General features: G+C 41.6%; 1 protein-coding gene across 1 annotated transcript; it reads left to right on the top strand.

The window, feature by feature from the left end:
• Positions 1-108: 108 nt before the first annotated feature.
• jade3 (jade family PHD finger 3) lies at positions 109-13,071 on the top strand. Its single transcript, XM_008407616.2, has 12 exons — positions 109-321; positions 2,867-2,931; positions 3,523-3,582; positions 3,686-3,768; positions 3,835-3,992; positions 4,069-4,259; positions 6,923-7,134; positions 8,115-8,282; positions 8,370-8,486; positions 9,738-10,190; positions 10,564-10,681; positions 11,690-13,071. Exons 3-12 carry the CDS (start codon positions 3,534-3,536, stop codon positions 12,484-12,486), a joined length of 2,346 nt encoding a protein of 781 aa, XP_008405838.1. The 5' UTR covers positions 109-321; positions 2,867-2,931; positions 3,523-3,533; the 3' UTR covers positions 12,487-13,071.
• The last annotated feature ends 795 nt before the right edge of the window (positions 13,072-13,866 follow it).

The raw sequence follows: 13,866 nt of genomic DNA, 5'->3' as shown, positions 1-13,866 counted from the left end.
AATGGCTATTCACCCAATAAGGTTAAGTGTTTGCGTTTATCCATAGCAGCAAGCGCCGGAGTGCAAAATTGAGCGCACCCAGGGCGGAGGAAAAGCAGCGGGCTTTAGGACCCGTCGCTACGGGCGGTACAATAGAGCTGTTGTGCCGTGTTGGTGGTGGACATACTGCAGCCTGGAGATTCCCACTGTGGTGGGGTACAAAAAGCTTACATTTAATTTAATATTAGGACCACAGTCCATATTTTCATAACTGTATGTATGTTCGGTCCGTGTGACCGTGTGTTTGAAGGGAGCAAAGCGGAGAAAGGCCGTGGACGGAAGGTAAGATGGGAGGAATGTGAACAATATGCTCGTGTGTTCAGGGTGCCAGGATTTACCCTGGATGGTTTATTCAGGCCACGGGGCCTGCTCCTTTCACGCTATACCGAGGCCATTTCTGCGCTTTTGCTTCGCAAATACTACCTCCTCTATGGAGGAGTCTCTCTTTAGAAACTTGTAATTATCTTCGCAGAGCATTTAAGCAACTTGAGCTGTGTAAATACTTGCCTTAATGTCTGTAGGAAGTGACATCTTTGTAGGAAGGTGGCGCCATGTTTGACTTGATAGCCTACAAGGCAGCCTGGTGTAGGCCTGTAGATGGGAGTGTTTGGCGCCAACAACTCCGTTTAGTTCTTCTTTTTAGTAATGGAAACCACAACATAAATCTGCCAGCTTGACGTTTAGCTCAATACAACAGCCACACGTTACATTTATGTCGGTGGAAATGAGTAAATCCAGAGGAAACCCCTTTAATCATTGTATTCTCAACCCAAGTGACTCTACTTAAAGAGTAGCAGGTAGACATTCTATAAACCAACATTCATAGTTCCTTCCAAAAGTATTCAGTCCCCTTGAATATGCCAACAATGCACAATTTTTCCATTTATGACTCCAAATAAAAATCTGGAAAGTGTGGCTTGCATTTGTTTTCAGGCCTACTGAGCAAATACTTTACTTCAGTGGGTTTAGTTGGGATTTTTATGCTACGGAACATCACCAAGTAGCCCACAATTGTGAAGCAGAAGAGTAATTCAAAAGGTATTGAACCACTTATAGATATTTACAGCAGCAATTCTGGTGAGTTATGCGTTCGCCTGCAGTGTTGGTCTACAAACTGAAACATTTGCCCATTATTCTCTGGATAATAGCTCAAACTTGATCTGATTGGATGAATAGAGGCAATGTTTAAGCTGTTTTCTTCCAGGGCCACCCCATATGTAGTACCACCTGTCCAGGTAAACATGGAGCTGGAACCACCATGTTTACCTGTTGTGTACGCCTACCGGTTTAAATGTATTCCATGAAGTTCAGTAGAGAACACCTTCTTCCAGTTGTTTACCATTTTGCCTGTGTGGTTTGTACCAAACTGCTAACAGGACTTTATTAGCCAGTAGCTTTCTTCTAATTCCTTTTCTATTAAAAACACGATATTGGAGAAAACGACACCTCTTGGTTTTCAGAAGCGGTTTGGAAGTCTGATATCGTTTTACTTCATAATTACGCACCAATTTGTATTGTTCTCTTTGATGTGACACATTATTGTTGTAACTTCACAAAATAAAGAAAAGAAATTCACAGTCTATGAAAATATGTGCATGCTGTACATTTACACTCAACCGTACATTTCATCCGTTTTCAGCAACAAGCACTCTGAACTGCGTTGTTGCTGAAAAAATGCTACATTAATAAAACTTCTCATCCTTAAAAATTTTTTTTTATCATTTATGCAACATTAAAAACAAACAGAAAAAGATGTGCTTGCAAAACCTTTCTCAACCCATTACAACTGTTTTGTTAGTTTCCACTCCAGCATGGCGAAGTCACCTAGAAATCCCCCACTTCTACCCTTCTCAGTGAGTGGGTCACTGAAATTCACCGAGGTTAAGCACAAAAGTCAGATTTTTAGCTCAGACAAAGTTGTAAATAACTAAAATTGAATTTTGAGTTGATTAAATCCAGAGTTTGAGGGCAAACGAGGAGCTTCGCTGTGGGAAAAACGTGTGAATGAAATCAGTCGGAAGCCCGGGCAGATTTCCTCCGTTCTCTGTGAAAAGAGGAACTAGTTTGATGCGTCTTCCTCCTCCTGCTGCCGTCCTGTAATCATGGGGAATGTGAGGCATGTCCTGTCTGTTGAAACAGCTTACTGTACAGGAGGTTACTCCTCGCCTGTGAGCTTTTTGAGGACTTTTAATGAGTCATCCACCCGGTCTAAAAACACACGCTGTTGGCTTTATTTTTTATATATATTTTTTTCTTCTGTTTGGCTTCGATTCTGCTGATGTTGGCTTTATTTTTTATATATATTTTTTTCTTCTGTTTGGCTTCGATTCTGCTGAAACGTAACCAGAGTGAAGGAAGTCTGACTCATTTTATTTCAACCGTTCACTGGAAACGTTTTGTTCTGCAGCTCACCTGGCTCTCCAGCCGTAGTCTAAACGGAAAACAGTGCCTTCCTGAAGTGTTCGAGCCTCTTGAAGTTTGATGTGTTACCATAACAACCACGACGTATTTTTATGTTGCAGACCAACGCAGAGTTTAATATAGTAGTAAGGTGGACAGATGTGATTGATGGTTTTCATTTTTTTTTTCAAATAGAGATATTTTTAAAGGTGCGACATTCAACCGCCGTTTACTGTGACAATCATTAGAGTTTTATTTGCGTCCTCTTCTGTTGACTTGTACAGCAGTGATGCTTAACTTTGTGTTGGTTTGTCACATAAAATCTTAATAACGCATGTACACTTTATTTATTTATGTATTTAAAGTTTAGCAGGAGCATACATATTATCGTAAAACACAAAGTTGACTTGCGTCTTCCCTCCTGCAGATATGAAACAAAGAGGTTAGTTATCAGAAGACTCCACTGGCATGCTTTGCAGTCTGATGTTTATGGTGAGTACCCATCATCCTCTCTGTCAACCAATTCTAGCCTTAAAAATACATTTTTAGATTTTTTTTTTTTCCAAATTTGATTTCCAGTTTTTCAGCCTTTTTTTATTTACTTTTTTGGAAAAAAAAAAGACAAATGACAGAAAATAAATAAATTCAGCAGTTTTTTTAAATTTATACATTTAAAATTTTTCTGTTATCAGAATTTCGCTAATAGTGTGCACCCCAATATTCCACTTTTTCAAACAGAAAATAACCAAGAAGCTCAATTTTAATAGATTTTCATTATATTTTTCTCCCCTCACTTCTTTTCTTTGGAAAATTACAAATGACAAAAGTACAAAAGTATCTTTTTTTTTTTTTCTTCTTCCGTGAGTTGACTTGAATGAAAATTTTTAATAAATAGAAGTTGTAAAACAAGATGGCACTTCTCATCACTCTGGAAACTCAACAAGTGCTCAGGTGAAAAAAAAAAAATCTGAATTTGTTTTTTCTTTTTACCCCCAAAAATAAAATCTTAAAAAAAAAATTTATTGATTGCTAAAATTAGAGTCCCGACTGATGGTTTTAAAAGCCGCCTTGTTGCTCCTGCAGGACGTTACAGGATGAAACGTCTCAGGTCGTCCAGCAGCAGCGACAGTTCCGACAACGAGAGTGAGTCCCGCCTGTCTGAGACGCCTGCTGACACAAAAACCTGGACTTCCTTTGTGTTTCTCTTCTCTGTAATCGACACTCGCTCGTCCCTTTTTCATTTTAGGTCCTTCAACCTCTTTCTGCTCCTCCAACAAATATGAGAGTAAATCTGGAACCCCGGCCTCGGACCCGAAAAAACCTGCTGAAGTAAGAAACATCAGGACAATAAGAAACATCAGGACTCGCACTAGACTTTGTCTTTCTCTCCTCCAGGTGTTCAGAAAAGACCTGATCAGTGCCATGAAGATCCCCGATTCCCACCACGTGTCGCCGGAGGACTACTACCTGCTGGCGGACAGCTGGAAGCAGGAGTGGGAGAAGGGCGTCCAGGTGCTGGCCAGTCCGGACACCATCCCCGAGCCGTCCATGAGGTACGCCGCGTCCCGTCTGAGCGCTCAGCTCTCCGCTCGGCACTGAAAGGGTTTTCCTCGCTTCTCTCCTGTTCAGAGTCACCGCAGAGAAGTCCAAGGAAGTGCTTTACACCCACCAGAGGAAGTACATCCAGTGTTCGGGCCAGGAAGCGACTGAACCCGGATACGTCAACATCAAGGAGCTGGCGGAGGCCATGTGCCGCTACGACCTGGACGACATGGACCTGTACTGGCTGCACGCGCTCAACAGTGAGCTGAGTCACATGGGTAAGAAAATCTAGAAATGTTGGCTCTTTTGGTTTATGCCCCCAGACTGCCGAGGTAAGTCATTTCTTATAAATTTCCACACTTTTTAATTATTTTTAAAGTTGTTTTTGTCCATTCATTGTAGCCCACTTATCTGTTGGCCCATCCACTTTGCATTTTAGATTTATTCATTTACTTCATAATAAATATTATGAAGTAATGTAAAATGTGAAAATGTCTCCTTTAAATTCACATGGAACCATTGTATCTTTACTTTTTAAGATGGTCTTTAAAACGATTGAAAAGTTTTACATTTTCACAAAAAAAAAAAAGCTGATCAGCCACCTACATTAAGATGTTTACTGATTGGAAAATAAATTAACAATATTCTTTGAATCTTCAGTAGCTTCTAAATGCAGTAAATGTTAATTTTGCATTCATCTCTTGGTTTGAAGTGAGAGCAGCAGACATTTTGTGCCAATCAGATTTTCTGCTGCATAACTTTGACATTCCAGTACAAGTTAACTCTGTTATGTTTGTTGTGGCTCAACACGTCCAGTTAAGGTTTTCAATAAATTTGCGTTTGGCTGCTGCTAATATTTTATTGTGAAGTAGATTTGCTGTGAAGCTAGGCTAACAGTGTGACTGATAATTTGTATGTCGGTACAGTTCCAGTTTGTGCGAGAACAAAAAAAAAATTGTTTCATAAAAATTTGTTCTGCTTTGAACGTCATAAAATTTAATGACTGGCGTTTCAGCTGTTCTCGTCACAGATACAGACAGATGCAACCGTTCGTTAGCTGTAAACGTCATTGTGTAAAGCAGGGTTTCCCCCAGTGTATTATAGGCCTGGCGGCCCGCCATGCTTTACTAGCGCCACCACCAGGCTAAACCTTTCAGACCTTGCAGATTTATTCCTAGAAGATATGTTATAGTTTATGCATTTAAATCCGGACCAATCACACCGCTGGGCCTCTGCGCGTTGCAGCAGCTGGATGTCTAAAGTTAATCTCAGCACAGATCACGCTCCTCCTTTCACTCGAACCGGACAAAGGCTGACCACTATGGATATTTACATCAACCCATCAACCCCCTGTGTGGAATTATGATTAGTTATGAGGAGTTATTGATTAAGGTAAAGAGTTTGAACCCACCGCGTTAGCTCTGGTTGCGCAGCTCTACGTGAACCGCAGGAATAACTTGTAGTCGTGCTTTCAGTGGTGATTTGAGCGAGCAGTGAGAATGATGTATATTTGTGAACAAAACATTAAGCGGCGTTTACATTTCAACACGCTCTCCAGTGTTTGGCCCTGTCTTCCCTGTAAAGTTTAGGTCTGTGTTCCCGGTTGGTCGGTGCGTTAGTGGTTAACGACCCAGTGCTAATCACTCATCGTGCAGGTTTAACCCGGTGAGGAGCTTAGGCGCTCTCCTCGCAGTCACGCATCACGCTGATTTTATATTATTTTATTATTATTACTAGTATTATTTTTCCGGTTACACTAAGCACCAAACCGTATCAAATGTTTTGCCCACTTAGTCAGACAGAGTTAATGCCGGACATCTGAAAAACTTGTCCAGAAACTCGACCAACCAAAATAGTTTCTGTGTCCCCTTGTTAAAAACTCAACAGACACGAAATGAAAGAGCTATTAAAGCCACATTAGCAGCATTGAATTAAATCTCCCATTTTTTGCGCATCTCTGCTTAGTGCAGCGGATTACCACATCATGCAGGGCCGGTCCAAGGATGTATGAGGCCGGGAGCAGAATATGACTTTTTGTTGTTAAAAACATCAGCACCTCTAACACCTTCTGTGTTAGATTTAGTAAAACCTAGGACAGGGGGAGTAGCTGGCAAACCTAAAAAGCAATAAATTATAACTGCAGTTTACCAATTTGTATTTGTGAACAAACGGAGCTGAAACTCAAAGATACAGCATCAGATTGTAGCTGTGCACAAACCAATCTGACTATGAGTATTGTTCTTTGAACTTCTACAAAGTAAACTTGCCAGCTCCTTAAAATCTTACATATAAATGTTAAACAATTTAAAGTCTTTTAATTTATATATGCTGAAACCATTTTGTCAAATTTAGCAGCAATGGTAATCTCAATAAACAAATGCTACATTTATATATCTGTGGTCTATGTTAAAATATTAGCATTTATGGGGCCCCTGAAGCTCTGTGGGGCCTGATGGAGCCTCTGACTTAATTTGAATTTAACAGGAGTGGACATAATTGATATTCATTTTCATTGTATTTTTTGATTAGTTGTTTTTATTGATTAGTTGTTTTTAAGACTGGTTGTGGGTTTATATAGCAGTTCACTGACAATGTTTTCCCATAACATATTATTACCCAGAGATATTTTTATTTTTATTGTCTACTTAACATCTTTTAATACAAAAACACGGTGGACCGCCTCGGCGCCCTGACCACGGGGCTTAGCAAGTTTTCTGGGGGAAACCCTGGTGAAGGGAGAGAAAATCTTACCTTGTTATGGAAAATCAATATTTGCTGCATCAATAAAATACTGTGCAGGTTCTAAAGTACAGTCACTCAAAAAGTTCCACCGTCCCGATCCGATACTCGGGATTGAATCGGTTCATTCTCGATTCAGTTTGATTTTAAAGATTTGCGCTGTGCCTTTCATCAGTGTTGGTGGTTTCTATCCGTCGTTCAGGGGAGGTGCCCATCGACGAGCTGATGATGGAGCGAGTCATGGAGGCCCTGGAGAGGCAGTGCCATGACAACATGAAGCACGCCATAGAGACAGTGGAAGGCCTGGGGATTGAGTACGACGAGGATGTGATTTGTGACGTGTGCCGCTCCCCGGACAGCGAAGAAGGGAACGACATGGTGTTCTGTGACAAGTGCAACATCTGCGTGCACCAGGTGAAGAAATACAGACACCTGTATTAGAAGGATAAAGTCTCCTTAAAAAGAAAAAAAAATCTTGTTTTGTGTTGTTTAGATCTGCAAGAAACCTTTTTTAGTAAGCGATTATTCTATCTGACAATTGATTAATCGGATAAAAGAATTTGGCACTTTCTTCTTAACAGAAGCAAAAGATGAGAAACGTTAGGTAGAACAAAAGTACGGATAAAAAACGTTTATTGTCTTGAATGCAAAATGTATAAACCGTATGTTTCTTGTATAGTTTCTTGTAGTTTTTCCCTAGTGCTAGCAACATGACTTTCAAAAAAAAAATATATATATATATATATATATATATATATTATATAATATATCAAATTTGATTTCCAGTGTGTTTTTTTTTTTTTCCAGTTTTTAATTGAAATTGTAATTTCAACATAGGCGTACACCCAAACTTTAAAATTATCCAAATGTCTTGTAGAAAATAACCAAGAGAAGCTCAGTTCCCGATTTTAATCTGGTTTTACATTTTGTCCTTAAAAAATGTACAAATGACAGAAAAATATCTTTAAAAAATACCTGTCTTTTATTTTTCAATAATTCCTTCTGTGAGCCAAATTCAACGACCAAATAAAGCGAAGCTTTCCATCCTGCTTGTCAAACAGGATGGTTGCTCTTCAGTGACTTCGCTCTGGAAACCTCAGAAATGATTTGATGGGGGGAAAAAACAAGTAAATTTTCCAAAAATCTCCAAAATAGATAATTTGATTAATCGATTTTGCTGTTCTTTCAACACAAGGCCTTTTTTTGGAGTCTGTATACCTCAGCTGATGATTAAAAGATTACTAAATTAGTTGATTATTTCAATGATCGATTAATCACAATTAACCCGATAAATCATTGCAGCCCTAGCGTGGTTCCAGTGTTCAACTGGCTGTGCATCACGTCACGATGATCCCGTAATTGGATCCCGTTCTAAGCCTCTGCCTCCTTCTCAGGCCTGCTACGGTATAGTCAAAGTGCCTGTGGGAAACTGGCTCTGCAGGACGTGTGTCCTCAGCATCGACCCCCAGTGCCTGCTGTGCCCCAAGAAGGGCGGCGCCATGAAGGCCACGCGCGCCGGCACCAAATGGGCTCATGTCAGCTGCGCCCTATGGATACCTGAGGTGTGTGTGAGACCTTACACCAGTGCCCCCTGATAGCTGCACATCTGCCTGCAGCAGGCATTTGATTAATGGTGGCTCTCGCTCCAGGTGAGCATCGCCTGTCCGGAGCGAATGGAGCCCATCACCAAAGTGTCCCACATCCCGCCCAGCCGCTGGTCGCTCATCTGCAGTCTGTGCAAACTGAAGACGGGGGCATGCATTCAGGTGAGTGTGGCTCAGTTTACTTTTAAGGCAAATTTGACTGTTTTAATTTGCTTTTAATGTAAGATTTAATGCAACTTTGCATAAAAATGTCATTATTTACCAGCTAATTCTAAGCTGACACTTTTAATTACACTTTTAATGCAAATTTTCATTAGAAGTGTCATCATTTTCCAAATGACACTTCATGACAACAGCTATAAATATTCATAGACTCCTTCGTGTTCATGACAGACGTTGTCATGTTTATGTCAGTCTTGTGGACACCCCGTCAAATAAACCGTTACCGATATTCTAGTTATTAATCTGTCGAATCTTTGACGATTAAATCAGATAAATTGACACATTTGATTGAATACATTTTTTTAGAATAAGAAAATGAACATTTTATTGCCTAATCACAAGTTTTCATTTAGTGAATGCTTGATCATTTGTAGAGAAGGATGGAGATGTCGCAAAACAACCCAACATACTTCTGACATCCAGCATGTGAAAAGTTCAGCCGTTTCTGCTTGGCCGAATATCAATACTTAATGTGACTTACGTTTTTTTTAGATAAAAAGATTTGAACCGGGTGAAGTTTAAACTTTGCCACTTGAGGAGTTTTGGAAAGAAATATTTACAGGTTGTTTTTTTTTTGTTTATCTTAAATGCAAAATATGTATATATTTTGTACAATTTTGGCTTAATTACTGCTCTGATTGTGTTCTTTCAGCAAATGTCTTTTTGTGAGTGTATATATATCTCTGGAAAAAAAGAGCCCTCTGCACTGAACCCCATTGAAAACCTCCTGTTTATTCCACCAAATATGACTACTAAATATTCTGACTATTCCTGAGTTAAAACATCAGTATTGTTGTTTCTAAATCAACATGAACTGGTTTTCTTTGCATTATTTGAGGTCTGAAAGCTCTGCATCTTTTTCGTTATTTCACCCATTTCTAATTTTCTGCAAATAAATAAAACAATTTTGCTTGGAATTTCGTAGACATGTTGTCAGTAGTTCATAAATTAAACAATGTTCATTTTACTCAAACATGAACCTATAAAAAGCGAAATCAGACGGACTGATCATTTTAAGTTTGTGTCTCCATTTTTGTTTCCAGAGCTGCGTATGTCAGCTAACGATTAAAAGATTGCTAAATTGACGATTATTTAGACAACTACAGTTAATCATTTCAGCCCTGATCACTGCTCAACATGACATCAGCACTGAAAACCGTCGCGCCGCTAACATTTCGGCTTTGCTCGCAGTGTTCGGTGAAGAACTGCACCATCCCGTTCCACGTGACCTGCGCCTTTGAGCACAGCCTGGAGATGAAGACCATCCTGGACGAGGGCGACGAAGTCAAGTTCAAGTCGTTCTGCCTGAAGCACAGCAAGCCCGGCGACACCGGCCTCAGCCCGGGCCGCTCCAAAGCCCCCGGCGAGGCGGCCAAGGTGGGCCAGCGCGCGCAGAGGCTGCAGGAGCTGGAGGAGGAGTTCTACACGCTGATCCAGCTGGACCAGCTGGCGCAGGAGCTGGGGCTCTCCGAGCGCCCGCTGGACTTCATCTACCAGTACTGGAAGCTGAAGAGGAAGTCCAGCTTCAACAAGCCTCTGCTGCCCCCTAAGGAGGAGGAGGAGAACCTGGTGCTGCAGCCGCAGGAGGACAGCATCCACACGCGCATGCGCATGTTCATGCACTTGCGACAGGATTTGGAGCGGGTGGGTGCTTTTGGTTCCTTTTTGTTCTTCTTCACTTCCATTTTTACTGCAGTGTAGCAGTGCATAATGCTGAGTCGGTGTATTTTTAGCAAAAAACAAAACATTTCCCTCTGCCCAGTAGTGGTTTTAGTCACTTCTCTATAAACCAGACAGTCTAGCAGACTCTTAAGTTGCGACATTTTACTATAACCTGACATGATTTTTATTCAACGTTTCTTTTGGAGTCTTCAGCTCGTTTTGCGCCACACACATAATATATGCATATTAAACATGCTTGATGTTGTTTTCCAGCTAGATAACGACTCTTTACATGCAGTTCACTTTCTGCTGTTTAACGGTCTTCATGCCGGCTTCCATTCGTTCCTGTCTGCAGGTGAGGAATCTTTGCTACATGGTGAGCCGGCGGGAGAAGCTGAAGCTGCTGCAGAGTAAAGCTCAGGAGCAAATGTTCAATCTGCATGTCAAGCTGCTCAACCAGGAGATGTCCACTGGTGAGGACAAGAGGCATTTCCTTATTTTTATATCTCTGTGTGGTTTCTGCGCATTTGTGGTCAATAACTTACAGTTTAACTTTTTTTTTAGTGAGTTGGTTGCTACCTAAATCTTGCATTACTGTCGTCTTTGGAGGAGGATGTTCAGGGTTTCTAAACTGTCTGGAAAAGAAGGAAATTTAATTTCAGTATTTTTTAGAGCCATATAAGATTAGAAAATGAGGATTTTGGAAAAAATTTTTGTATTTCCAGATTTTATTCTTTTAAAACAAAAGGATGGAAGTAAAGACACAATATTTAAATATTGTGTCTTTACTTCCATCTTTTTGTTTTTCTGTATGTTCTCTCTCCTGTTTTTTTTTCCTTGCATTTCTTAAATTTTCTTTTCTGGTATATTTACTAAACATCCTTTCCTTCCTTCGTTCCTTACTTGCTTCCTACCTTATGTTCTATCACAATTAATTAATTTTCCTTTCATGCTTTTCTTTTTTTTGTTTTTATGTATCGGTAGAAACATTTGGACTGATATTAACATTGCTGTTATGACTAATAACTGATATTTACTGATATAATACATATTTACAGAGAGGTTTATTTAAAAAAATATATATCTTGAAACAAACCTAGAACTTTAGAAAATTTAATCTGGAAAAATTGCATTTTTAACACGAAGGGGGAAAAAATCTATTAAACCTCTTGTAGAGCATTATTTCAGTTGAAATGTTGTTAAAATCTTGCTAACATTTCCTTAAATATCATTTTTCATGACGGCATAAATATCTTAAAGCAAGGATTCTCTCGCTTTTCAACCAGTTTTGCTGAAATACCTTCGGCCTTCGTGGTATCTGCCGAGAGTCTCGCTCCTCGTTTAGCAATCTGAGCGAACTCCCGACACTCCGTCAGAAACACTGCTTCCTGACGCTGTGGCCCAACTTGTTGGGTCGGGTTTCATACGGTCTCGCTTGGTTTCACAGTCTAAACCATGTTTTCCTGTTTTACCCCCTGCAGGTCTTCCTGCCTCCCTCCCGGTGGAGAACATGCTGTTCCGGCCTCCTCCGAGGATCACCCTGAAACTGAAGATGCCCAAAGGTTCCGGTCTGGGAAACGGAAACCGCAGCTCCAAGCTGGGCAACGGGCCACTGTGCCCGGACAACAGCGGGAACGTCAACGAACACGCCGCGGAGGGGCTCGGCCAGGGGAAGCCCCAGCTGCACGCCCGCAAAGACGACCGACCCAACGGTCGCCTGTCGTCCTCCGGCGGCGGGCCGGCGTCCGGCAAGCCCGCCGGCAAACATCTGGCCCTGCACATCGTGCACCACGCTCACTCTTCCAACAGCAATGGCAAACTGGACCAGGACCGAGCGTGCGCGGTGAAGTGCAACGGCGCCCTGGACAAGGCAGCGGCTCAGAAGGACGGCTCCCGCCAGACGCAAGGCACCCGGGGCGTTTCCAAGGAGGACCTGGACAAAAGTAGCTTCTGCAAGTCTGCCATGGAGCGTTTCGGCAGATCCTTCAAGGAGGCGACCATCAACTTGGTACGGACGACGGAGGACCTGCGGGTCTCGGACAAACTGTCCCGAAAGAGCACTGCCAAGGAGAAACAGTGGGCCAAACCCGTACTAGAACACAAAGCCAAAAACAGACGGCCACACCAGGACAGCGACGGGTACTGCCCCGACTTAGAGCTGAGCGACTCTGAACCTGAGGCCAAAGGTCGGCTCGGTCAGCAGGCGGGGCTGCCGCAGCCAAACGTCCAGCGTAAGGGGAAGCACTCGGCGGGGTCCAGACACTCGGTGACCAGGTGACGCCGTCGGCGGACGCTTCCAGCTCCTCTCATCAGGGACCAAGCCACGGCGCCAACGGCGCTGCAACAACGGGACGCAGTGTGTCTGGTTCAGGACCACACATGGTCCTGAACCCGACCATGGAAACGGCCAAAATCGACTCATCTGAGAGAGATTTTTACAATCAACTACAAAATGTTTTTTTTTTTTTTTTTTTTTTTTACATTTGTCCAGTAAGGTTTTGTTTTTATGTTTTTGTTTTCCACAACAGCTGCCTTTTCTGAAAACAAATGCTCCACACTCGACTGGTTTATAGTTTGTTTCCGGTGAGTAAAACACTACATGTGTGTCTCAAAATGGGACGAGACGTGTCTTTATTTCATTTTATTTGTTTTAGTTTGCACCAACATCCGAAGTATCCTTCAATAATGAAAGTGGTGGCAGCAAAAGTATTATGAGGCGGCAATCGGACCAACCGCCTCGTTTCCTGGGGACTCGTGAGCAGCCTTTGTCGTCAGAGTTGAAATGTGAAAACGAGCTGTGAAACAACCATCTTTACTGTTCTACGTCCTGTTTCAGTATTAAACGTGGCATACATGCTTCAAACATGCTGGGTTATTTTCTTTACATAAAGGCCAAATCTAAAGTTTTTACTAATTTATATATTAAAAAACTCGCCTTTGAAAACCATAACCCACTCAGAAGCATCGACAAACCAAGTGGATACCAATTTAAAAGGAGCACAGAAGTGGGCTTTACAAAGCCGATACTCGTCTGGTCAGTGATCCGTTTCAGCTTCCTGAATTGATCACTAGAGGGCAGCGTTGTCAAACCTAAAGATTTAAACCACAGATTCATGGTTTTCTGATCTGCCTTGAAGATGTAGTTAGAATATCAGCTGTAGGAAGAAGAGAAAATGAACTGGTTACCTTTTGACTCGAGCAAAGACGGAACCAGAACACTTTGAAGACCAAACCCAGAGGGATTTTAGTCACAATGTTCTCATTTTACTATCTCATGGTCCAGGCTGCTTCCCTCCCCTCTCTGGTTGGAGTTGGTGCTGCTTCAGGGTTTGACCTGCTGAAGAAGGTCAAACCCTTCTTCAGCAGGGTTTGACCTGCTGAGATCTGAGCAAACCAAATACAACAACGGACACTTCCATCAATTTTTACATGGGGGGGGGACCTGTTCTAGTACAAAGCTGAAGCTGAATTAGTTTGTTCTGCTTGATGTGTATAAAGAGGAAATATTTATTTATGCATACGTTCATGAATGTTGCCTGAAAGTACTACAGAAGTCAGAACAGGAATATTGAATCATTTGAGTTACAGCGACATTTAATTTCACTTTGGGAGTAATGCAGTGGTTTTGAATTTTAATTTAGGCAAAGTTATTGTGGAA

The sequence above is a fragment of the Poecilia reticulata genome, chromosome 4, assembly GCF_904066995.2.
Source record: "Poecilia reticulata chromosome 4, P_reticulata-male-v2, whole genome shotgun sequence".
Lineage (NCBI taxonomy): Eukaryota > Metazoa > Chordata > Actinopteri > Cyprinodontiformes > Poeciliidae > Poecilia > Poecilia reticulata.
The sequence above is the reverse complement of the archived record's forward strand: the minus strand, read 5'-3'. Positions and strand labels throughout refer to the sequence as shown.